General features: G+C 40.9%; 1 protein-coding gene across 2 annotated transcripts in view; it reads left to right on the forward strand.

The window, feature by feature from the left end:
• Positions 1 to 24941, forward strand: part of LOC117990433 (basal cell adhesion molecule-like) — a 146092-nt gene extending 121151 nt beyond the window's left edge. For both annotated transcript variants that reach the window (XM_034977872.2, XM_069504689.1), the window contains 8 exons: positions 2125 to 2284; positions 3610 to 3767; positions 6389 to 6551; positions 8013 to 8170; positions 9372 to 9567; positions 10025 to 10202; positions 22241 to 22419; positions 22836 to 24941. In XM_034977872.2, coding sequence (XP_034833763.1) covers positions 2125 to 2284; positions 3610 to 3767; positions 6389 to 6551; positions 8013 to 8170; positions 9372 to 9567; positions 10025 to 10202; positions 22241 to 22419; positions 22836 to 22924 — 1281 coding nt within the window. In that variant the 3' untranslated portion in view covers positions 22925 to 24941. The remainder of the gene's footprint in view (positions 1 to 2124; positions 2285 to 3609; positions 3768 to 6388; positions 6552 to 8012; positions 8171 to 9371; positions 9568 to 10024; positions 10203 to 22240; positions 22420 to 22835) is intronic.
• The last annotated feature ends 746 nt before the right edge of the window (positions 24942 to 25687 follow it).

Consider the following 25687-nt stretch of genomic DNA (forward strand, 5'->3'; position numbering starts at 1 on the left):
CCACAGGTCTTTATCTATACACATACAAAAAATAACATCAAACCGTTGCACCGTGGCGACGTGATTGAAGGACAACCCATCAACCAATAAACTAACAAACCCACAAACAAACACACTTTCGCATTTATAATAAGGGTACAGATTATACTATTGTTTCATTATAAAATATACTTTTTTTAGGAGCATACTTTTAATACATTTTTTTAAAAACTGGTGTAAAGGCGAGTTTAAAATTGATTGTGGAATTTTAGTATAAAATATGACACTCATTCCCACAAATGGCTTTCCCAATTTCCCGAGGCGGAGCGTAGGAGTTACGAACGTATCTAGGTACATAGATATCTATACGCACCTACCTATATTTTTTTTTTTTTAATTTTATTTGACTAACCAACAACATTTACACATACACAAGTATTTACATACAAAAGGATTTATAACTAAAGGACACATAGCATAAACGTTAACAACTGGCTAGTACAAAAGATTTAGGTACAATGATGTTATGACTTTAAAAGGCAGTAAAGTAAAGCAAAATGTAATAAGGAATTAGCACGTTAAATCTATTAAGTCTCATATATTATAATAATATAATATACCTAATATATATAATATCATGGATGAAAAATCTAAAACCAGCATGGTTTACCTATTTTGATTTATTTTCTTCCATTCCATCCTATAGAGTGGCACGACTGCCATAAATTTTCAACTGATTTGCATCACTGAAAAACTAGCACAACCCAGCCCGGGCGATATAATGGGGCACCATTATAAAGTTATTCTTTCCGCGGCGGCAGATTGAATTTTCATAAAGTATTAATTAATACCTCATTTCTTGTCACGTCCTAACACGCTACATGGGAATTAAGTGAACTTCCTTCTACTCAAGCGAAGTGTTCGCTAGCAATTCAAAGATTAATAATTTTAATCTATGTGTTATATTTATAATTTACGGTTGTAACTGTGGCGTCACCCGAGTCACAGCTGAAAATCAGCGTCCTGCATGTTATGTGTGTTAACGCATATAATGCAAGACATTATGCTGAGCTGTACACCCATTTGGGGTGGTGTCACAGATGAAAATATTAATAAATGCATTTTCTTTCTTTTTTCTTTCAATAACTTGCAGAAGTCTGGCAAGTCACTTGCATCGTATAAACATCATCATCACCACATTGGTCTTCTTTTAGAATAAAAAGAATTCAGCCATAGTCTACCACGCTAGCCAAATGAGAATTAAGAGACCTCACACACCTTTGAGAACATAATGGAGAACTCTCAGTCATGCTAGTTTCCTTATGTTATGTTCCTTGGTAGTGGCAGATACATTTGACGATTCAAAATTACCTACTTTTTATTGTATAAATAGTAAGTTTATATTATTTTTATTTCATGAAACCTTTACAAAGTTTAATTGAATAAAGAATATTTTGATTTGATTTAAGTTATAAAAAAAGGAAGTGGCACCAGCCAAAATCATGTTTTTTTTTAAATTATTCTTTTGAAGTTGTTGATTAAAGCAAGTGATATTTTGATTGTTAAAAACATTCGAAAAGTTACAATATGCGTGTTTCAAATTCAACCCCGCACCCTAAAACAGGAAGCCGAAGTCTTAAGTTCAGGCTATCGCCACACTGCACTGTAAGCTTTCGCAGCAAATTATGTTTTGCAAATTTTGTGTACTAAAAGTTGTAGAAAAAAAAATTGACATCGAACTCTGCAAGTTTTATTGCTGGTATTCACTTTGCTTTAAGTTTCAAATTGCGTGAAATGATTATTAAACGTGATACAAAAAAATAATTAAGATATTTGAAAGCTGAAGTAGCTAAGACGGGCGGGTCATACTTATCATAGAAACGATGGATGCTGAGACAAACCTAACTATTTTTTTTAGAATATATTTTTATTCAAGTAAACTTTTACAAGTGCTTTTAAATCGTCAGATAGTTTAATTTACCACTGGTTCGGAATGCCGTTCCTACCGAGAAGAACCAGCAAGAAACTCGGCGGTTGCTTGGCGTGCCCGGGATCGAACCCCAGACCTCCGATTGGAAGGCGGACGTCCTAACCACTAGGCAATCACAGCTTGGGGAGTGATTGATTCTTTGTATTTGTTTCCAGAACCACCTCATCCGAGATGACCCAATAGGAGGGATAGCAGTGGAGGGCAACAAGCTGGTCCTACGAGGCTTGAGGAGGCACCACTCTTCAAGATACCGATGCCGCGCTTGGAACTCTGAAGGCAGCGGTCTTAGTGAACCTCTCAACTTGAATGTTTTATGTAAGTTGCAAAGTTGCACTAAATATAGCTTATCCAAGATGTATCTCGCGACAGGCATGCGACAGGCATAAATCTTGCGATCATTGCTGTCAAACGTCCGGCTAGAGAGAGACAGCAATAGCCACAAAGCAAAATAAGAAGAAGAAGAAGAGAGACAGCAAATGAACTGCCCGACTGCTGTCGCTACTGCAACGTTTTACGTAATCACCCCGCGGTGTCTGGGTTTTGAGGAGATTTTATTTGCTGGCAGCCTTTGTTCTAACAACTACGCCCCCCTGTCAATGTCATTCGAGTGCTAAGAGAGCCTTATCGGACTGTAGCTGTTCTGAAATTAGTATGACAGACATGGAATAACCTAATTTGATTCTTTAGAATTATTTATTTTTATTTCAGTTCTATCAAATTAAGTTATTCCAGGTCTGTCATACTAATTTCAGAGCTGCCATACTAATATTTTTCAAATTTGCCGCGCTTTTCCAGTCTCATCTTTCGTTAGCCAGAGTCTAGTAATAAGCTTGTGCCTATGCAGACTTCCATTTTCCCGTCAATTTTAGGTCTTTTGTAGGGACTTTCATGTAATGCCATCCGTGTACCTACCGCCTAAAAACAGCGCTTTTTTAAATTTATTTATACAAGTTAGGCCTTGACTGCAATCTCACCTGGTGGTACACGTTTGGTTTCTGCACGGCACTTTCGTACTGGAACGCTATATCGCTTGGCGGCACGGCTTTGCCGGTGGGGTGGTAACTAGCCACGGCTGAAGCCTCCCACCAGACCAGACTAGAAATTGAGAAATTATAAAATTCCAAACTCCTGCCAGGAATCTTATATATATATATATATAAAAGGAAAAGGTGACTGACTGACTGACTGACTGAATGACTGACTGACTGACTGACTGATCTATCAACGCACAGCTCAAACTACTGGACGGATCGGGCTGAAATTTGGCATGCAGATAGCTATTATGACGTAGGCATCCGCTAAGAAAGGATTTTTGAAAATTCAACTCCTAAGGGGGTGAAATAGGGTTTTGAAATTTTGTAGTCCACGCGGACGAAGTCGCGAGCATAAGCTAGTCTAAATATATAAAAGGAAAAGGTGACTGACTGACTGATCTATCAAGGCACAGCTCAAACTACTGGACGGATCGGGCTGAAATTTGGCATGCAGATAGCTATTATGACGTAGGCATTCGCTAAGAAAGGATTTTTGAAAATTCAACCCCTAAGGGGATGAAATAGGGGTTTGAAATTTGTGTAGTCCACGCGGATGAAGTCGCGAGCATAAGCTAGTATTTACATAATTAACTTTATTATTTCTAGCTCGCCCAGAATGTTCTGCAGGCAGCGTGGTGCAACAAATAGCAGGCGCCCCAGGGGGTGAAGTCAGAGCCCGATGCTCTGTGTCAGCACCGTCGACTAGGGATGCTGGGCCTTTGAGATTCTACTGGACATACAATGGTACCAAGGATGTCTTACCTGTGAGTAATCATCATCAACCGATACACGTCCACTGCTGAACATAGGTCTCTTGTAGGGACTTCCACACGCCACGGTCTTGCGCCGCCGCCAACCAGCGGCTCCCTGCGACTCGTCTGATGTTGTCCGTCCACCTAGTGGGGAGTCTTCCAACACTGCGTCTTCCGGTGCGAGGTCGCCATTCCAGCACCTTGGGACCCCAACGTCTATCGGTTTTACGAACTATGTGCCCTGCCCATTGCCACTTCAATTCGCAACTCTTTTAGCTATGTCGTTTACTATAGTTTTCCTTCGGATCTCTTTATAAAGTAGGTATACCTACCAGTTTACTCCCCTGTGAGTAAACTGGTATACTTTATGATAAAACTGTTAGAGCTCTGGCGCGCACCGCGGTTAATTTTTCCGTAAGCTTTTATACTATAGAACTACAAAAGAAAAGAAATCAAGTCACATTTAAGGTGAACGCACACTCATCCGAGCCGAACGCGTCGAACGAATCGAAGTCAAGGAGGCCTCGTACACATCCGTATCAGAAGAATCGACCGCGCCGAAAGAATCGACCATTGTTCCATCATTCATTTATTTAAACAATGCAAAAATAGTAATCGCGCGTTGCTTTGTCGTACGCAACTGTTCAAATCTTTACAAAGCAAAAAAACAGGAGATCTATGGGGGATATCAGTAAAAATAATCAGCAATATTATCGATATTATTGCGCCATATCTAGCCATAATTTTTAATGAATCTGTGGATTCAGGATCCTTTCCAGACCTCATGAAATGTAGTAAATTGATACCTCCTTTTAAATCTGGTTGCAGAAGTGACCCAAATAATTACCGGCCAATTTCAATTTTGCCAACACTGAGCAAAATATTTGAGAAAATCATGCTCAACCAACTGCTTCGGCATTTTAATCTAAATAAGCTACTCCATTCTGAGCAGTATGGTTTCACTAAAGGTCGATCAACAACCGACGCGGCCGCAATGCTGTTAAAGCATATATTCAGTGCATGGGAAGGCTCACAGAATGCCATTGGTATTTTTTGTGACTTATCCAAGGCATTTGATTGCGTTGAGCACGAGACTCTCCTGGTTAAATTGAGCCACTACGGAATCAAAGACACTGCGCTTGGTCTCATTGCGTCTTATCTTGGTAATCGTATTCAAACAGTGTGTGTTAACGATGTAAAGTCATCCGGATCAGCCTCACTAATGGGTGTTCCTCAAGGCTCTATTCTAGGTCCTTTCATGTTCTTGGTATACATAAACGATTTACCATCTTTTGTCCAAAATACTTGCGATATTGTACTATTTGCTGATGATACGTCTTTGATTTTTAAAGTTGATAGAAATAAAGACAATTTTGACGATGTAAGTAGTGCCATATCTCAGGTAACTCACTGGTTTACCGTAAATAATTTAAAACTAAGTGTGTTGAATTCGCACTGCCCAATACCAAGAACACAAGTAACATTAATTTAATGATAAATAACGATACATTGAAAATAGAAGAGACTACAACATTTTTGGGGATAACCTTAGATGCGAAGCTTCAATGGGGCACCCATATATCAACTCTTGCTAGCAAATTGAGCTCTGCCGCTTACGCTGTTAGAAAGATTCGGCAGTTAACTGACGTGGAAACCGCAAAAATAGTATATTTTGCTTACTTCCATAGTATTATGTCTTATGGAATCTTAATATGGGGTAAAGCGGCAGATATTGGGAGAATTTTTGTATTACAAAAAAGGGCAATACGCGCAATTTATAACTTAAGACCACGCGATTCCCTTCGAGAGAAATTTAAGGAAATAGATATCCTTACTGTAGCCTCTCAATATATTTATAATAACATAATTTTTGTAAGACAAAATATTCTTAGTTACAAGAAAATTGGTGATCTACACAATAGGCTAACTAGAAACAGAGACAAACTTGCAGCTCCTACCTTCCGCCTCAGGAAAGTCCAAAGTCATTTGTGGGTATGGGTATTACCTTTTATAATAAAATCCCGCAAACTATTTTGGACTTACCTTTTCACAAGTTTAAAAAATCTATTAAAAATATGCTCCAGAAAAAAGCATATTACACAATTGAAGATTATCTAAATGATAAAAGAGTGTGGATTTGACCTGCAGCTCGTTCCGGCGATGCACAAGACTGCAAATACTATTTTATACATGGCATAATTTTGTACCTATATCAAATATTTGAAAAGAGCAACCGCCGAGTTTCTTGCTGGTTCTTCTCGGTAGGAAAGGCATTCCGAACCAGTAGTAGATGCATTCGACTATTCAAAAGTACTTGTAAAAGTTTATTCGAATAAAAAAGATTTTTATTTTATTTTATTTTTTTACTGATAGAATGCGAGCGCATCGGTCGATTCGACAACATAAACCGCACCGAATCTGATGACGTCATCCGAATTTGTCTTGGATTTCTGGGGTTCTTGCAGATTCGGACGATTCGACGCGGAGAAGTGTGCGAGGTTTCATGAGATTACATATACAGAATTCAAAAATTCCTTTCGTTCCACTCGTTCGTCGCGTTCGGCTCGGATAAGTGTGCGTTCACCTTAATTGTTAATCTCCAAGTTCACGATATTAATGATTAATTTTTTTAGATACCACCATCCAACGTTACCATAATGGGTGCAACAAGTTCAGTGATCCATGGTCTGCCATCACCAGATGATGATGATGATGACTTGGGCTGGTTGGCTTGCTGGGCCAGCAACGACATTGGCAATCAGAGGGAGCCTTGTCTGTTCAGGATTATGCCAGCAGGTGAGTGTTGTGCCAGATGATGGTGCCAGGAACTTCACCACCTTGTTCTTCCTTCACCGTTCTACCACAGAACAGAGAGAAACCGTGACCGCTGGCACCCTTATGTGGTCTGGTGGGAGGCTTCGGCCATGGCTCATTTCGAAGATTAGGATTTGTACTACGCAACTCTCGGGAGTTCCATAGTAATTGGTAATACGATTACTATATTACGCCTTAGTCCGACGCAAGCTCGAAACAAGCACCTGTGTCTGGCATCCGTACGAGGCAAAGTACGGGCTTATATTAGAAAAAGTACAAAAGGCCTTCCTAAGATACCTGTATAAACGTTGCTATGGATATTACCCTTTCCTATACCCAACCAAATTTCTGTTAGGTTGCTTAGGTTTCAACTCCCTGGAGGTCAGACGCATTTGCGACCAACTGAAAATTATGTGTCAAATTTTGCGAGGAGATGTTAATGCTCCAGAACTTCATGACCAACTGTGTCGCATACGTGTCCCTGAATCCAACAGTAATCTTCGTCCACGAAAAAATTAACTTTTCGTGGTCCCACATCATCGCACTGTTAGCTTAGCTGTTGCTAGATCTATGTCACCTATACCCCGTTCATTAGCATCATTCAACGCGCTTTTGGACAATAATGCTCAATGGGACCCATTTAATGATGGGTCTATAATACTGGTTCGGGAGTTACTGAAGTACGCTGAGAGCATTGCATGAATATGTCATTCAATGTTCTCAGCGTACATATTCAAAATTCTTTGATCTTTTATCGTTTTGTATTTTATGTCTTTTTTCTTGTACCTTTATTTGTATTTAAATTTATTATTAATCATCTAGTTAGTGTAAGTGGCACTGCCGTTCTAATTAGATATAAAATAAATAAAAATAAAAAAATGATAAAAATGATGGCTAATTACCACCCTAAAGACAAAGCCGTGCCGCCAAGCGATTTAGCGTTCCGGTACGATGCCGTGTAGAAACAAAAGGGGCGTGGGTTTAATAAAAATTGCCATACCTCTCCCAGGTTAGCCCGCTTCTATCTTAGACTGCATAATCACTTACCACCTTACAGACAACAAAGTGATCCTATAAGGGTGCCGTTTTTCCTTTTGATGTACGGAACCCTAAAAAGTAGCTTATGTCACTCTCCAGGGCTTTATCTATACCCATGCAAAAAATCACGTCAATACGTTACACCGTTGCAATGTGATTGAAGGACAAACCAACAAACCAACAAACAAAAGAAAGAAAGAAACAAAGAAAAACGTTTATTTTTTAAGGCTGTACCACACATTACCATTATTAAGTTAGGTTATCCCGGCGCCTCTTATACTTGAGTAGTAAAGTCAAAAGACCTCAAGTAGAAGAAGCGCCGGAATAAACCATGTCATGTGTGGCACAACCCGAAAAAAAAAACACACTTTCGCATTTATAATAAAGGTACTGATTTTTGTCTAGCCCTCCCTGAGCCTCCAAGCAACTGCGAGATAGAAGACGAGTTCCTCCGCTGCGACCCTGGGCACGACGGTGGTCTGCCGCAGCGATTCATCCTTGAGGCGCTGGAGGTGCGCCAACAAGAACCCGCGATGGGCGATGACTCTACCATGAACGATCAGGTGAGCCGGTTGGTTCGACGGATGGCAGAATCACTTATATCACGGCAGTAGATAATAATAATTTATTTATTCTTCAAATTAACAAAGGAACTTATACGCAAGGGAAACGATAATAGCTGTGTTAGTTTTTTTTTTTTTGTTTTTTTTACAAGAGAAAATTATACATAATAGGTAGCACGCATTGTAAAAACCACAGAGGTTTGACCCTCAATGCGTACGTCTGCGCATTACAATAATCATGCCTACTTATATCATTAAAAAAGATTATATTAAGTAAATAATTGGGGCCGATTCTCTAGTACACAATCTCTAAACTAAACTAAATTAACAGGTCTAAATCTAGTGCTTTCCTTTTCCGCAAGCAACATTATGAAAGGGATAGCAATAGATTTAGACGTGATATTTTAGTTTAGTTTAGAGATTGTGTACAAAGGAATTAGCCACAATACTGTGTTAAAAAAAACTGTGTTACAACAGCTATTAACGCCCACCTCCGGATTTAGATATTTACAAAAATATAGATATATAGTAGTTTCAACTGATTTGAGCTAATTTCTGTTTTAATACCTTCGAAAAAAAATGTGATAGCTGTTCTTAAAGTGTTTTTTGTATAATGTTATTTGAAATATTTTAAATGGATACTTTAATTGTTTATTATAATAGCCTTATCACTACTGTTACGTATAATCTATATATATAAAAGGAAAAGGTGTCTGACTGACTGAATGACTGACTGACTGACTGACTGATCTATCAACGCACAGCTCAAACTACTGGACGGATCGGGCTGAAATTTGGCATGCAGATAGCTATTATGACGTAGGCATCCGCTAAGAAAGGATTTTTCAAAATTCAACTCCTAAGGGGGTGAAATAGGGTTTTGAAATTTTGTAGTCCACGCGGACGAAGTCGCGAGCATAAGCTAGTATATTATAAATGCGAAAGTGTGTTTGTTTGTAGTTTGTTTGCGTGGATTTAGGTTTTTAAAAATCTAAGTTACTCGCTAGCCTAAGTTAATCTCTAACTTTACCCCTGTAAAAATCACGTCAATCCGTTGCTCCATTGCGTCGTGATTGAAGGACAAATCAAAAAACACTTTCGCATTTTTAATAAAGGTACCGATTAATTTAGTTTATTTTCATTTCTTTGTTTATTATGTGCTTTTGTTGCTTAAAAATAAACTTTTATTCATTTTATTCAGGGTTTTTCTGGAAGGGGTCTCTCAGAAGCAGTATACAGAGCCAGCAACGACGTGACGCCTCAGTTTCCTCTCGACGCTCTGTCTCCTGGGCGTTATACCTTCCTGGTCTACTCGGAGACTCCACGTGGAAGATCTCAGCATCCAGCGGCCTTGCATAGCATACCTATTCGTACTAGTGATGATTTGGATGTACCAGGTTAGCATACTTTGATACTTTAACCACCACTTGAATATATTTGTGCTGCTTTATTTAGTCTGAATCTCTCTTTTCTTTGCTTTATTTAGTCTGAATCTTACTTTTTTTTCGATTTCTCCAATATAGTAATTGATGGTGATTTTTTTAGTAAGTAGGCACTCGTACGTTTTTTTTCATGCCTCAAAATATCATCTGTATTGCAAAATTTAAGTTTTTAATTCCTCTGCAATAATACTATTTTAGCTTGGACGAATCTTTGTTATCTTTAATCAGGTCTATTTCATCAGTTTCTTTGACTAACTTTCAGTTCATTTTCTTAAAGCCTTATTGAAATCAGAAAGTGTGCCGTTCTTAGGCCTTGAACATAAACAATTTTCTTTTGCTTTACATAATTCCTGAAAATTATTTCTCTCCTAAGTTATCGTTTCACCCATTATACCATTTATATTTTTCTCAGGTTCACTCCAAACTATGACACCAATGCCTCCACAACCACCATCAAGTGATAACGGCGTGGCACTGCTCGTAGGAGCTTCGTTATCATTAGTACTGCTTACAATAATGACCACTCTGTGCGTCACGCTTGTTGTGATTTGCAAGAAAAGACAAAACCCGCAAAGAGATCCAGAACAAAAGTGAGTTTTTTTTAAATACAAGAAGCGTATTTGCTTACAAGATGCCTATTCACTCTTTAAATCTGGAAAGTACTTAAGGTATACGTGGCAAGAAAATGGACGCTGGAAGGGCACTCCACACTTTAGCAGCTTGAATTAGAATCGTGCTATTTTATTTTACATAATATCATAGAAAAACTGTAGGAGAAAGAAAACAAGGCAGATCTGACAAATAATAATAATCGGAACAAAATGTAATATTTTAAAGGAACGTAAAAGTATTTTCATTGGAGGCTCAATAGCTCAACGGGTAAAGGAGTGGACTGAAAACCGAAAGGTCGACGGTTCAAACCCCGCCCGTTGCACTATTGTCGTACCTACTCCTAGCACAAGCTTGACGCTTAGTTGTAGAGGAAAGGGGAATATTAGTCATTTAACATGGCTAATTTTAAAAAAATGAATTAAATGCCACCACAGACGACATCAAATGAATTCCAAGGAGCTACTGGATCCATCTATTGCGAGGAAATATTTACAAGAGAACTATGTCCATCAGTGGACATTTATTGGTTAACAACGATAGCAAGGATAATTACTTTTTATACTCATTTTCAAATTCAAATATGCCAATGAATTTTATGTAGGTATGTGGACTTTTCAAGATTCAAGACTCTTATTAGACCACTATCAATATCATAACGTTAATTTGCCATTTATAGAGAAGCTAGAAATACTATTATATTTCTCAATATTATACATGTCTTACACCCTGTTCAATACAAGAACTTGTTGGGAGCTATATTCGGCTTGAGGATCCTATTTTCTCCAATAAAAAAGCTTTCACTCGTGTTATAGGTTGTAATGAAAAGTAAGGTTATAATAATTGACAATTTTGACATTTCACTTAGAAAACTAAAATCACTCCGATTTTGTGTTGCCACCACTAAATCGACAAGGTGCACCAAGCGGCGCGTACAGACTCCCCCCCTGGAATACCTCCTGGTATTGCAGAACATTCGGGCCGCAGGTTTCACCCTCCCTCAATAAAGGACAAAGCCTTGTGAGCGCTCTTCGGACGTCGCCTCTTTGCGTCGTGACCTCAGCTACTCTAGCGATTCCATCGATGCCCGGAAACAGCTGCTTCACACGACCCAAACGCCAGTGAAGTGGTGGGCAGGATTCTTCTTGCAATAGGACCAGGTCACCCACGCGTAGGCTGCCCCCCTTGTTAGTGCGCCACTTCAGGCGCTGCTGCAGCTCGCTAATATACTCGTTTTGCCAGCGTCTCCAAAAGTGCTGGCGTGCTTGTTCCACCCGTTCATAGCGTTGCAAATTTGACGTTTTTTCTGCTTCCAGGGCCGGGTCTGGCAGCGATGTCAGGGGCCGACCAATCAGAAAGTGCCCTGGGGTGAGGGATTGAAGGTCTGTCGGAGAGGACGAGATAGGACATAGGGGACGGCTATTCAGAATAGCCTCCACCTGTGCAAACAAAGTGGACAACTCCTCATAGGTCAAATTGGAACTACCGATAACGCGTCTTAAATGCTGCTTGGCTGACTTGATACCTGCCTCCCAATAACCTCCAAAATGAGGGGCGTAAGCTGGGATAAAATGAAATTTGATTTGCTCAGTTGCAGAAAAGTCAGATACAAGATTTGGACCATCCTTTAAGAAATTACCTAGCTCTGTAGCGGCGGAAACAAAGTTTCTCCCATTGTCGCTGAAGATTTCCCGCGGTTTTCCACGGCGACCGATAAATCTACGTAGCGTTAGGATATAGGCCTCTTTGGAAAGTTCGGTCACTGCTTCTAGGTGTACACACTTATATCTAAAGCAAATAAAGAGACACAAGTAGCATTTGAAGGTCTTTGAACCGCGGCCTTTCTTATTTAAGATAGTAAATGGGCCCGCAAAATCAACGCCTGTGGTTTCGAAAGGAAATGCTGGTGTAGTGCGCTGTGATGGAAGATGACCCATTAAAGGCGTAACCGTTTTTCCTTGAAAACGTCTGCACCGTACACAATCGCGTACCGTGCGGCGTGCTAGTTGTCTTCCACCTAATGGCCAGACATAGTTTCGCACCGTGTATAACAATAGCTGAGGGCCGGCATGCATTTGCTGAATATGCTCGTATCGAAAAATTAAATAAGACAAATGGTGCTTTGAATGCAATAATATAGGATGCTTCTTGTTGTAATCGTAATTTGAATGTTCTAGCCTACCACCTACGCGCATAACGCCTCGCTCATCTACAAAAGGACTGAGCGATTTAAGGTTACTTTGAGCTGAAACATCGCGCCTTTTAATCAAAGCTTGGTATTCGTTCGAGAATGATTGGAGCTGAGCGAATTTACAAATACAGATAAACGATTGGCTTAATTCATCGACCGTTAAAGGTCCAACTCGTTTGGCTTTAGGATTTTTAGCGTTATGTATGAACCGCAAAGTGTAAGCGAATGCTCGTTTCAATCTCATTAAGTTGGAAAACCTTTCAAAAGGGATGAGGTTTTCAGAGACTTGAATCGAATGAATTTTTATTTCAGGTAGATCACCTTCAATCTGTTCTCCTAAAACCGGCCACTCCGACTCCGATTCTGCTAAAAATTTCGGACCTGACCACCATAATTGTGAGTCTAGGAGGCTGCCAGCCTTGGTGCCTCGGGAAATCAAATCCGCAGGGTTATAATTCGTTGGCACGTGACGCCAGTTTGTTGGTGTAGTAGTCTCACAGATTTCCACGACTCGATTAGCAACGAATGTTTTTAATTTGCTAGGGTTGGTGTGCAGCCAGCCTAACACGACACTGGAGTCACTCCAATGCACGCTACGTGAAATCGTGCAGCGTAGTGACTCGAGAGCGGCCTTGCACAACCGAGCAGCTAGTAGGGCACCCAACAATTCTAACCGAGGAATCGTAGTCGGCTTGCTAGGATTAACTCTTGATTTGGCGCAGAGCAGTCTGACTACCACTTGTCCGTCACTGTCGACGGACCTTAGATAGAGGCAACAACCGTGCGCTAAAGCCGACGCGTCGCAAAAGGAGTGAAGCTCCAGGGTAACAGGTAAGCAGCAAAGAGCTAATCTGGGAATTTCAATAAGTTCTAACTTGTTCAGATCCTGTTTTAAATCATCCCAAGTTTCCTGCAAATCACAAGGGACTGGTTCGTCCCAATCAATGTTACGACGCCATAACTCCTGCATAAGTATCTTGGATCTGATCGTACAAGGGCTTATAAGGCCTAAGGGATCGAATATTTTGAATGAATGCGACAATATTAATCGTTTTGTTATATAATCATCGGCGTGGTCTGGAATGCTCACTACGATGTTCAAGGTGTCAGTGGATGGTTTCCATTGCAATCCTAAAGTGCTGGTGGACTCGCTTAGCGTTAAATTTTCTAATGGGACTATGACAGCGCTTTCGAAAATTGAAGGCACGTTAGATTTAAACTTTCGCAGCGGAAAACAACCTGAGCGTAAAACCGAAACAACTGTGGCCAAGATATGATGTAGATCTGATATCGTATCGGCTCCAGTTAGCAAATCGTCCATATAGAAGTCCCGCTGAATGATTGTCTTTATCAAGTCGTCTTCACACTCCTCGCCTAAACGCCATAAACACTTAGTGCTCAGATAGCTAGCGCTCGCAAAACCGTACGTTATTGTATTGAGTCTCAGAGTTTGCAGAGGACTAGGCTCATTGTCTCTCCATAGAATTAGTTGCAAGTTACGATCATCTTCGTGCACAATGACTTGACGAAACATCTTTTCGATGTCACCCGTCAGCACGTAGCGGTGTTGACGAAAACGTAATAGGATGGAGAAGAGCGTGTCTTGTACTGTAGGGCCTACGTACTGCAAGTCGTTAACCGAAAAACCCGATGATGTAGGGCACGAAGCGTCAAAAACGACCCTTAGCTTTGTCGATTCACTCTGTTGCTTAAAGACAGCGTGGTGGCATAAAAAATAGGACGGTTCTAGTCTTGCCACATTTAAAATAGAGCAATGGCCTAAATTGAGATATTCATTGATGAATTCAGTGTATTGAGACTTAAGTTCAGGCTGTGCCTTAAAACGCTTCTCTAAATTGAAAAACCTTTTCTTAGCAGTTATGTATGAATTTCCTAATGCAAGGTAGTTTTAAAAAGTTTAGAATAAATGTCAGTTAGCTTCCGACGCTTGTTTCATTACTTAGCACTGGCGACGAGAAATTTAAATTTTATTGATTAAAATTAGATAACGTGTGTGTAAGGCTACTTTAGTGTTTTAAAAGTAATTTAAACTTAGTGTTTTGCATATAAAAGTATAATCCGCGCGTGAGTGAATATGCCTATCGGAAAAATCGAACCGTTCGATTTAACCTCAAAGCAATGGCCGGCATACGTACGCCGTGTTAAACAGTTTATATTACTAAACGAAATTAAAGTGGAACTACAGGTGCCTACGTTAATTACTGTGGTCGGCGAAGCGACATACTCATTAATGTGTGACCTTTGTGCTCCCGACCACCCAGAGAATAAGACTTTTGATAGTCTCACCGAGCTGGTCACCAACCATCTTGAACCACAACGCTCCGAGATAGCTGAAAGGCACGTTTTTCGACAAAGACGACAGCAACCGGGCGAGACATTAACGGATTATTTGCAGCACCTGAAACACATGGCGGTTACGTGTAATTTCGGCACGAGATTAGAAGAGAATCTCCGGGACCAATTCGTCTCGGGCCTATCGAGTGACGTCATGAGATCTCGAATTTTCGCCGAAAAAAGTTTAGACTACAAAAAGGCAGTCGAGCTAGCTCTCGCTTTAGAAGCGGCAGAGAGACACGCGGTGGTGAGCGGAGGCGGCACCGCACCGCCGGCGGGCGGCGGGGACGCGAGCGAAGGCTTGCATGCGGCGCGCAGCCAGCGCGCGCGCGGTTCGCGGCTGGGCAGGAGCGGTGCGGTCGGCGCGAGTGGTGTGAGCGGGCCGGGCGGCGCGGCGAGTGGCAGTGGCGCATCGGGTGCGCCGTGCTGGCGGTGCGGCCGGCAACACCGAGGGCGTTGTAGATACGCCAATTTTACCTGTGATGAGTGCTCTCAGCGCGGACACCTAAAGGTTATGTGCAAGAAAGTGCGGCAAAGTGAGGTGAAGTGTCAAAATTTGGTCAGTGAGAGTTCGGATGAGGATTTCTTCAACATAGACATCGTTTCTCAAGGTAACAAACCGTACTATATTAAAGTTAAGGTGGACAATAATTTACTGGAACTAGAAATCGACACCGGCAGTCGGATATCGGCTATTAACGAAAAGTGTTATGAGAAATTATTTAAACATAAAGAAATTGTGAAAGATAATTTAATTTTGCGTAGTTATTCGGGGTCACGAATTGATTCTCTCGGATATATATTAGTTCGGGTGCAACTGAGGTCTATGGTTGCCAAGGATTTGAAATTATATATTATAAAAGGGGGTAACAGGCCGTTACTCGGGCGTGATTGGCTCCGCGCATTAGAAATAACACAAATAAATATTAATGAATTAATTGAAGAAGATCAATTTGTGACCCGTCTATGTAAGGAGTTTCCCGAAGTATTCAGTGAGAAGTTGGGAACTTGTAATAGAAAGCTACAATTACAGCTCACCGATTCCGCCGCGGTGTATGTCCGAGCGCGGCCCGTGCCGCTCGCGTTACGCGAACGCGTCGAGAGGGAACTCGAGCGGCTTGAACGGGACGGTACGATTTATCGCGTGGACCATTCCGATTTCGGTACGCCGATAGTCCCCGTGATCAAGACTAACGGGGACATCCGAATTTGTGGTGATTATAAAATTACTATAAATCCTAAATTGAAAAGAGATTATTACCCTTTACCACGCATCGACGAGTTGTTTGCCAATTTAAGTAATGGTGACGAATACAGTAAAATTGATCTCCGCCACGCCTATGAGCAGGTCTTACTCGAGGAGAGCTCTCAAAAGTATACCGCGATCACCACGCATATCGGGACATTCGTGTATCGCCGTACACCCTACGGATTATCTTGCGTACCCGAAAAATTTCAAAAATTGATGGAAGAGACATTGCGTGGAATACCTGGCACGGTAGTTTTTCTCGATGATATCTGTGTGACCGGGGAAAATAGACAGGCACATTTAAGAAATCTGCGAGCTGTATTGGAGCGTTTACGACAGGCAGGTCTCACGGTTAAACTAAATAAATGTAAATTCCTACAGAAGAACGTAAATTATTTAGGGTTCATAATTGACAAGGAGGGCCTACATCCCGACCCGGAAAAGTTGGAGGCGATTAACGCAATCCCAATACCTAAAGATGTAACTCAAATTAAAAGTTTTTTGGGACTAATCAATTATTATGGCAAGTTTATTCCAAATCTAAGTACTATGTTGTACCCATTGCATGCACTACTAAAAAAAAATTGCCGTTGGAATTGGGATTCAAGTTGTGCCTCGGCTTTTAATGCGGCTAAAAATGCTTTACTGGGTAAGCGGGTGTTGGCGCACTATGAGGAAGGGCGACCGCTCGTGCTTTCGGTAGACAGCAGTGCCTATGGTATCGGGGCCGTGTTGGCTCACCGTAAAGGTTCGTACGCACCTGAGCGGCGCGGCGCGGCGCTTCAGCGAGCTGCACGTCGCGGCACAGAGCTTCAAAATATCATTTCTATCATTTTGTATGGCGCATATCGCACTAGAGCGGCGCGGCGCGGCGCTTCACCGCGCGTTGCCGCGCGGCACGGTTGGAGAGAATATTTTGAAGCGCAGCGAAGCGACGCGCAGTGCAGTGACGCTAGTGCGACATACCCAGCGGCGCGGCACGGCGCTTCGCGCTCGTACGCGAACGGGTATAAAAGTGACGCGCAAGTGACGCGAGGTGCCGCGTACTGAAGTTGTAGTGCGGTAGGCACCGTCGAGCGGCCTGAGGTGACGCGTTCTGCAGTCGGACTGAAGCGCCGCGCCGCGCCGCTCAGGTGCGTACGAACCTTTACTCGGACGGGCAGGAGCGGCCGGTCAGCTGTGTTTCTCGCACTTTGAACGAAGCTGAGAGAAAGTACAGTCAGTTGGATAAAGAGGCCCTTGCTATATATTTTGGTATAATCAAACACCATCAGTTTTTATTAGGTAGGCATTTTACATTGAAAACCGACCATAAACCGTTAACCTTTATTTTTGGTAACAAGAATGGTATTCCTCAAACGGCGGCGAGTAGGTTACAGCGGTGGGCCGTTCGACTGGCGGGTTACGATTTTTCGATCGAGTTTGTACGCTCGGAACACAACGGGCCAGCCGACGCGTTATCGCGTCTACCGATATCGTACGAGCGACCTTCCGCACGCCTCGACCAACATATAAGTTATATGAATTTATTAGAGGAAACCCTGCCTGTCAATTATAAACAGATCTCTAAAGAAATCCAGAAGGATACCGTGCTATGTAAAATATCGAAATATGTTATGTTTGGTTGGCCGTCGGCTGCCAGTTCTGAGGTAGAAAAACCATATTTCGCTCGTAAGAATGATATATGTATGGATTTAGGATGTCTTATGTATAAATATAGGGTGATTATCCCGTCGGGGTTAAGGAAAGCGGTACTGAGTGAACTTCATGAGGGACACTTGGGTATGAACAAAATGAAAAATATTTCGAAATTATGTTTATTGGCCAAACATAGATAACGATATCGAAGAGCTTTGCCGCTCATGTCCAGCTTGCAGGCATGTGCGCGACGCGCCCGCGTGTGCACCTCTTCACCCATGGGAGTTCCCTCAGCATCCGTGGCAGCGTTTACACGCGGATTTTGCCGAATGTTTTGGTAAGCGTTATTTGGTTGTAGTAGATGCACACTCAAAGTGGATTGAAGTGATGGAGATGGCAAGTACGACAGCCAGCGCAACCGTGAAATCTTTGCGATCAATATTTGCCCGATTTGGGCTATGTGCCCAATTGGTTACAGACAACGGCCCGCCATTTTTATCGGACGAGTTCCGGACGTATTGTTTCAAGAACTGTATTAAGCACACGACATCGGCACCTTATAGACCTCAAGGGAACGGAGAAGCGGAAAACGCGGTAAAAACTGTAAAAAAGGTTATTAAGCGTGCTAAATTTGAGAACGAGGATGTGTCCGTTGCTTTACACAGATTTCTTTTTCAATACCGAAATTGTGATCACGCGACAACTGGAATTTCGCCAGCAGTCGCATTACTAGGGCATAGACTCCGGAGTAGACTTGATGCATTGCGCCCAGACATCGCTTCCACTGTCCGCGAGGCACAGGACAAGCAAAAGCAGGGAGGCAAAGGCCTAATCCGAGAGTTTAGGGTCGGTGAAGCTGTGCTAGCGCGCGATTATACCCAGAAGGGGAGGAAATGGTCGGAAGGCGTAATATCGGAGAAAACAGGCCCGGTGTCTTATAAGGTAAATATAAGTAATGGTAATGAATGGCGTAGACACCAGGACCAGTTGGCCCCGATAAAAAAAAATAGATATACCTTGTCGCGCGCAAGCACAAGCCAGCCAGACGAAGTTGCTACTGCGAACGGTGCCGGTGTCGAAAGCGACACGGATACACCCGGCGATGCAGATGGTCAGTCAGTCACGAATCACGACAATAAAGAACTTTCGGGGCACGAAGACTCGCTGGAAATGCCAAATTCGGAGCAACCGGCCCCTCCATCGCCCGGTGTGTCGGCGCGCGCTTTGAGAGCGTACAAACGCTCCACTAAACAAAAGTTGTAATGTAGTAGGTTTGTAAAGTATTGGTAAGAGGTAATCAAATTAATTTGTATTTTTGGTAATTATTGCTGTACTTAAAAAGGGAGGTATGCAAGGTAGTTTTAAAAAGTTTAGAATAAATGTCAGTTAGCTTCCGACGCTTGTTTCATTACTTAGCACCTAAGAAGTCAGGAATGTCCTTGAGGGGTAACCTCACACAAAATCTACCTGAGGAGTCTCGAGTTGTATGAGCCTGGAAGTGTTCCTCACATATCTTCTCATCCTCGCTCAATAGTTTCTTGGGTGAGAGTTCTTCCAGCTCCCAAAATCGATTCAGCAACTTGTCGAGATTATCTGATTGGGGACTTGAAACTTGAAAATTGCATCTTATGTTAGAAGGGCGAGTTCCCGAATTAATAGGACCAGATAAAATCCAGCCGAACTCTGAATTTATTAAATAAGGTTTGTTTGTACCTAATGATTGACGCTCGCATCCTACTATGTGCCAAAATAGGTCAGCGCCGACCAGCACATCAATTGGTGACGGCTTGTAAAAACTCGGATCGGCTAGCTGAACATCCGTAGGAAATTTGAAATTGTTTGTGTTGATTGATAACCTCGGGATATCACCTGTGAGCTCAGGTAGTACTGGGCAAGTCAACTCCGCTACATAGTCACTGTGCAGAGATTTCAATTGAAACGAGCAAAGTTCGTTCGTACAGTGAGAAGTTAAATTGCCTATCCCTATTAAATTGACAGGTTCCATGGGGGACGATTGTAACTCTAGTCTATCTTGTAGTCCTTTGGAAATGAGACTGGACTCCGCACCACAGTCGAGTAAAATGCGAACAACTTCAGTTCTTTTGTTGACTGGGTTGACCGCCTCGACCAAGGCTGTGGACAGAAGTGTAATCCTTTTAACATTATCTCTAGCTAAGTTAACTGTGAGGTCTACTGCAGGTGGGGACGCGGTTCTAGTTGCAGTGACAGCGCTGTCCTGAGGAGATAGTTGTTGGCTATTACTGCAAATCAAAGAATTGTGGCGCTTTCTGCATGTGCGACAAGATCCAGCGCGACAAAAATATGCACTGTGGCCCCCCCGGAGGCAGTTCCGGCAAAGTTTTAAACTATTAACTAGTGCCAGCCGCTGCTCGACAGTTTTATTTTTAAAATCCTCACAGTCATAGATTCTGTGTACGCCTTTGCAGACCTCGCATAGTGGAGCATGAGCCTTAACAGTCTCGGGATGCTGTGATAGTCGCGTCGCAAAAACATTGGTTTGGGGCCGCTTCTTCCTACTGTTATTGCCTGATTCACTGTTAGAATTGCTGGTTGACCTTGGGTGATTGTAAGTTTCTAGTATGTCGGCCCGGTCCTTAAGAAACTTGTTAAACTGCTCGAGAGTAGGAGTGTCCTTAATAGAATTCCTATACTCTTCCCACTTCATACTGGTTAGACTTGCAAGCTTAGAAGAAACTATATGGATGATCAAAGTGTCCCAATGTGAAGTTGCTTCGCCTAAGCTTGAAAGTGCTCGCAAGTTCTTATTAATGTTGTCCACAATAGACCTGAGAACTTTATCGGTGTCGCTTGGTTTTATATCAAAACTTAACAAAGAGTTTAAGTGGCCTTTGATTAACAGACGCTTATTGTCGTACCTCTCACACAGCAAGTCCCACGCTTTGTCGTAATTGGCATCTGTGACTTCAAGATTACTTATTACCCGTGAGGCCTCACCTTCCAAATAGGAGTTAAGATAGCAAAACTTGATCGGAGTAGGTATTCGCTTGTTGTTGTGGACAAGAGAGCAATATAGGTCGCGAAACTCGAGCCACTTACTATAGCTCCCATCAAATTTTCCTATCTGTAAGGTAGGAGGCCTGAAGCCTATACCCGGTTGCTCGTGGCAACAATGAGAGGAACCGTCTAGCTGTACATTAGGATTGCTAGCCTGATTGTACTTGTTTTGAAATTGTTGGGCTGTAGCAATCAAGCTAGCAAATTCGAGCTCAATGGAGTCACGCTCCTCAAGTTCCTGATCTATTTCTGCCGAGTTCAAAACTTCCATCTGACTTTGTATTTCTTCGAATGTGGTAGATAAGCTATCAATTTTTCCTAGCTGGATATTTAGTCTAGTTTGTTCTATCTCGTCTACTGACTTTAAGGACTCATGATGAGTTAGAAAATTTTTAAATTTAGTTAAGCGTCCCTTTATCGAGCTACGTTTTACCATAAGTTCTCTTAACTTAGCATCAGACATGATTCTATGATTGTAAATTGATCAACAGCAATGCAACTTGTAATTAACAACTAAAATTCAATTAAATCTCAACTCTATGTAGTTGATATTCCTATATATTATATATTCCTATTATTCTATATTCTTGTTCCTTTAAAAACAGGAATATCAACTCTAATTTATCACAAATAGAACAAGTAACTATTTCTTACCCCACTCCATGTATAAACCTGGTCTGTTTATCACTTCAGCTGGCGTTACCAGAGCCAACAATGGTGCCTAACAGTAACTATCAAGTCAGCCTTACAACACCCAATAATTGTTTAGTGTAGGTAGGTAGGTACCTATCCACCTAATTAGAGTTGGCACTGACACACAAATGGAAGCTAGGCTACTAGTCACTTGGGATACATAGGGATTCGAGTTAATATAGCGGGAAAGGCATGGCACGACACTTAGCTGAATTGGTGGTGCTGCGTTGATTGCTGAGTGCCGTGGCCCGTAGAATCCACGTCCACGTTCTTGCTGCTTGCCCGTAGCTATATTATAGTAGTGGTTGTAGGATGTAGATAGCTCCTTGAGCCCCGCAGCTGCGATCGTCAATGGCACATCGATGTCAATGGCCAATCACACTTATGATCGGCGCGTATTTTGCCCAAAATTTGTGTTGATTCACGTAGGTCCGTGTCTTAAGGTCGCCATTTGTTCAATACAAGAACTTGTTGGGAGCTATATTCGGCTTGAGGATCCTATTTTCTCCAATAAAAAAGCTTTCACTCGTGTTATAGGTTGTAATGAAAAGTAAGGTTATAATAATTGACAATTTTGACATTTCACTTAGAAAACTAAAATCACTCCGATTTTGTGTTGCCACCACTAAATCGACAAGGTGCACCAAGCGGCGCGTACACACCCAGTTATACTCACGTGTTTAGTCGACGTTAGCCCGACTAGTTTCGAACCCAGTCTGACTCCTTAAAAAGGATCCCTGGTGGGTTCGAAACTAGTCGGGCTAACGTCGACACGTAGATGTAAGATATGCATAATATGGAAATCACTCACTATAGTTTAAACGCTAAAATTATAGTTATCAATTTTTGTTCTGCAGTACAATCTTGCGTCGAAGCGTTGGAGTTTCAATGTACAGTGGCTCCTCAATATCGCCGAGCATAGTTCCGACAGTCGTAGTGAGAGGTCACAGAGGGTCCAGAGTGCTGGCTGCACGGTGGTCGGGAGTGCTGGATGATACACCACTCGCTGTGCTGGCATTAGATACTAGACCTCATGGTATGCTTCCTGTAAAAATGATTTGCTATTGAGAAGCTTTTGACTGAACCGTTATTAAGTGAGACTTTCGACCGAAATCGACAAAATTAGTCTATCATGTAATCTATCGATAAATTAATTAGGTCATTATTACTCAAAAAGACTATACAATTTTTGAAATCAATAAAGTTGTCTATCTGTAATCTATCAAAAAGTAATTTGTCAAAAAAAAACTATGCAAGTTTTGATAAAGTTAATGTTGAATCTTTTAGGCAAAATCTCATCTATTTGTGACATCAAATTTTGGATATAATATTAGTTATGTGTGTCTTTAGTGAAGAAAAAAGTAACTATACAGCTGTAGAGGATAAAACAACATTTGGAGAACTGTAACTGTATATTAGAACCGTGTGATATAACTGATATTGTTTTTACAGCTGATACAGATTCTGGTCACAGCGATGGTGAATTAATACATGAGACAGATTTAACAGGACACGATGATATGGAAACACAAACTGAGTGAGACGAGGATAGAAGACACGATGATAATTTATAGATTATAGAAACACAAACTGAGTGAGACGAGGATAGAAGACACGATGATAATTTATAGATTATAGAAACACAAACTGAGTGAGACGAGGATAGAAGACACGATGATAATTTATATATTATAGAAACACAAACTGAGTGAGACGAGGATAGAAGACACGATGATGATTTAAAGATTATAGAAACACAAACTGAGTGAGACGAGGATAGAAGACACAATGGTGATAATGTAAAAGATAAAACATTATGTGAAATAGGAAAGCATAAATAACTGAATGCATTTATAACCAAAGATAGACTAGATACTGAACTGTTTCGTCAAATATTAACATTTTAGTAAAATATCAAGAATATATTGTATAGAGCCAATGTTCATACACAATGTAATTTAAAATTTTCAGTTTATACAATGGATTTTGAAAATTGTTGTAATGTTAATGTAATTTTTTTTTTTTTATTCATTATAGGCAAACGCTTGACCGCAATCACACCTGATGGAAAGTGATGATGCGGCCTAAGATGGGACGCATTTACCTAGAAGATGCCTATTCACTCTTGTTTTAAAGATACCCGGGTTGTAGTTTGGATTAAAATCAAAATAAAGATTTCACCACTTTAAAGTTCTAGCTTACACAGAGAGAAGAAAATGTGGAGTCAGTTAGTACTGATGATATTAAGATTATACATAGTTAGTTTGAGAATGATGATGATGAGGTGTATGCATGCAGTATTACTTTAGTGATAATTTATGTATAAGATAAAGTGAGTGCTATTTATATTGAGTTATAATTAGATTCTAGATTATAATTTAAATATTTTTGAGACAATATCAAAAGGAGTTTCTGGAAAGCAGGCGAAAAAGTTGTGCTAAGAATTTTGGCAATAAAGTACCTACCGAATCCTTACCAAAAGGTTTTTTCTTCCGTAACAGACAGCTGTAATATAAGATTTTCAATCAATAGTTGTAACTGTTATCCATACTAATATTATAAATGCGAAAGTGTGTCTCTGTCTGTCTGTCTGTCTGCTAGCCTTTCACGGCCCAACCGTTCAACCGATTTTGACAAAATTTGGTACAAAGATAGCTTGCATCCCGGGAAAGGACATACTACGGGGAAGGCTACTTTTTATCCCGGAAAATTGAAGAGTTCCCACGGGATTTTTGAAAAACCTAATTCCACGCGGACGAAGTCGCGGGCATAAACTAGTATTTTTATAATTCTTATGATAGTGTTTTTACCTACACTTCAAGGAAATTTCTAAACAATTTTAAATACATATTAAAAATTGCGGAACCGGCAGGATTCGAACTTGCGTCTTCTGGGTTCGCGCCCGACGCGCGACGCCTTGACCGTTAGGCCACGGTTTCGCTTACTGCCAGTGACATAATTTGTGATATAATATGTTCAACTCAGTACTGAAGTGGTTGTTGATGCCATCTAGTAGCGACACTTTGCAGTTATCGAAACTAGTTGAGAGACTAGTTATCGAAATAGTTGTTAGTCAGAGAATTGATTAATTTTACAACACCATACAGAGTTTTGGAGTTAGATTATACATTTATGGCAACATGTATAATCTATTAACTTATCGAAGGTATTAAGTCTTTATACAATACGGGTATTAATGTAGACAGTGTAATACTTTTATGTCGTATGTATTTGTATTGTTATTTTGATCCCACTTATTAGAGTTAGCTCTTAGACTAAAGTTTAATTATGTATGGAAAGTTAAAAATATTCATTTATACTCCATCCAAGGAGAGAAGTTGATATAGGTCTCTCTCTGTTACGTAATCCCATACAAAATGACAAAGACAAAATAAAAATAAGCCAAGTGCGAGTCAATGAGCACCAAGAGTTCCGTATAATATACTCGAGTATTTTTTTCGACATTTTGCACGATAAATCAAAAACTATTGTATATAAAAGTAATTAAAAATCTGTTTTAGAATGTGCAGGATCATCTTTCATAATATTATGATGCCTCACTTGAATAGGTATGCTAATTCATGAACAGATTAAAAAAAAATTATAATGTAACCACAAATTCACGGTTTTCAGCCAACCAACCAATCACAAACGAGCCTATGTTTTCTGTTAACTTGTTTTCGTGGATGGAAAACAGGCTCGTTTATGATTGGTTGGACATTCAAAATGGTTAACGTTCACTGATTTTTTTTGTCTTTGTCATTTGTATAGGATTACGTAACAGAGAGAGCCTTATATTAATTCCTCTCCGTGTATTACAAATCGTTCACAAGTACATGCGCCTTCAGTGTGACGTCCTGATAATGCTTCAGCGACATAGATCCATGGTACGCGACAGGTCGAGATGGCAATCGGGGTGGGGACGCCCTGCACACCCGCACAGTCCCCGCCCTGACCCGGTGCGGGATAGCGCGAGTGACGTACGGGTGTGGGAGGCGTCCCCCGCCTAATACCCCGATTGCCATCTCGACCTGTCGCGTACTATATATCACCATTTTAATTTAATAGATAGATTCAGATTCAGATTTATTTATTTGCTTTCATGTACATTTACATTCATTGATATTTCTACTGATGATAATTTCAGTGATTGATATTTAAACAAAATGTATACGTTTTAGTATTACATTATAATAATTATACTTAGTTAGTTGATGAGCAAAATAAACTTTATATTTTTATCATAATTATTGTCTGGTTTTATTTGCATCATCATCAACAAGCCATCACTGGCTCACTACTAA

Source organism: Maniola hyperantus, chromosome 18 (genome assembly GCF_902806685.2).
Source record: "Maniola hyperantus chromosome 18, iAphHyp1.2, whole genome shotgun sequence".
Lineage (NCBI taxonomy): Eukaryota > Metazoa > Arthropoda > Insecta > Lepidoptera > Nymphalidae > Maniola > Maniola hyperantus.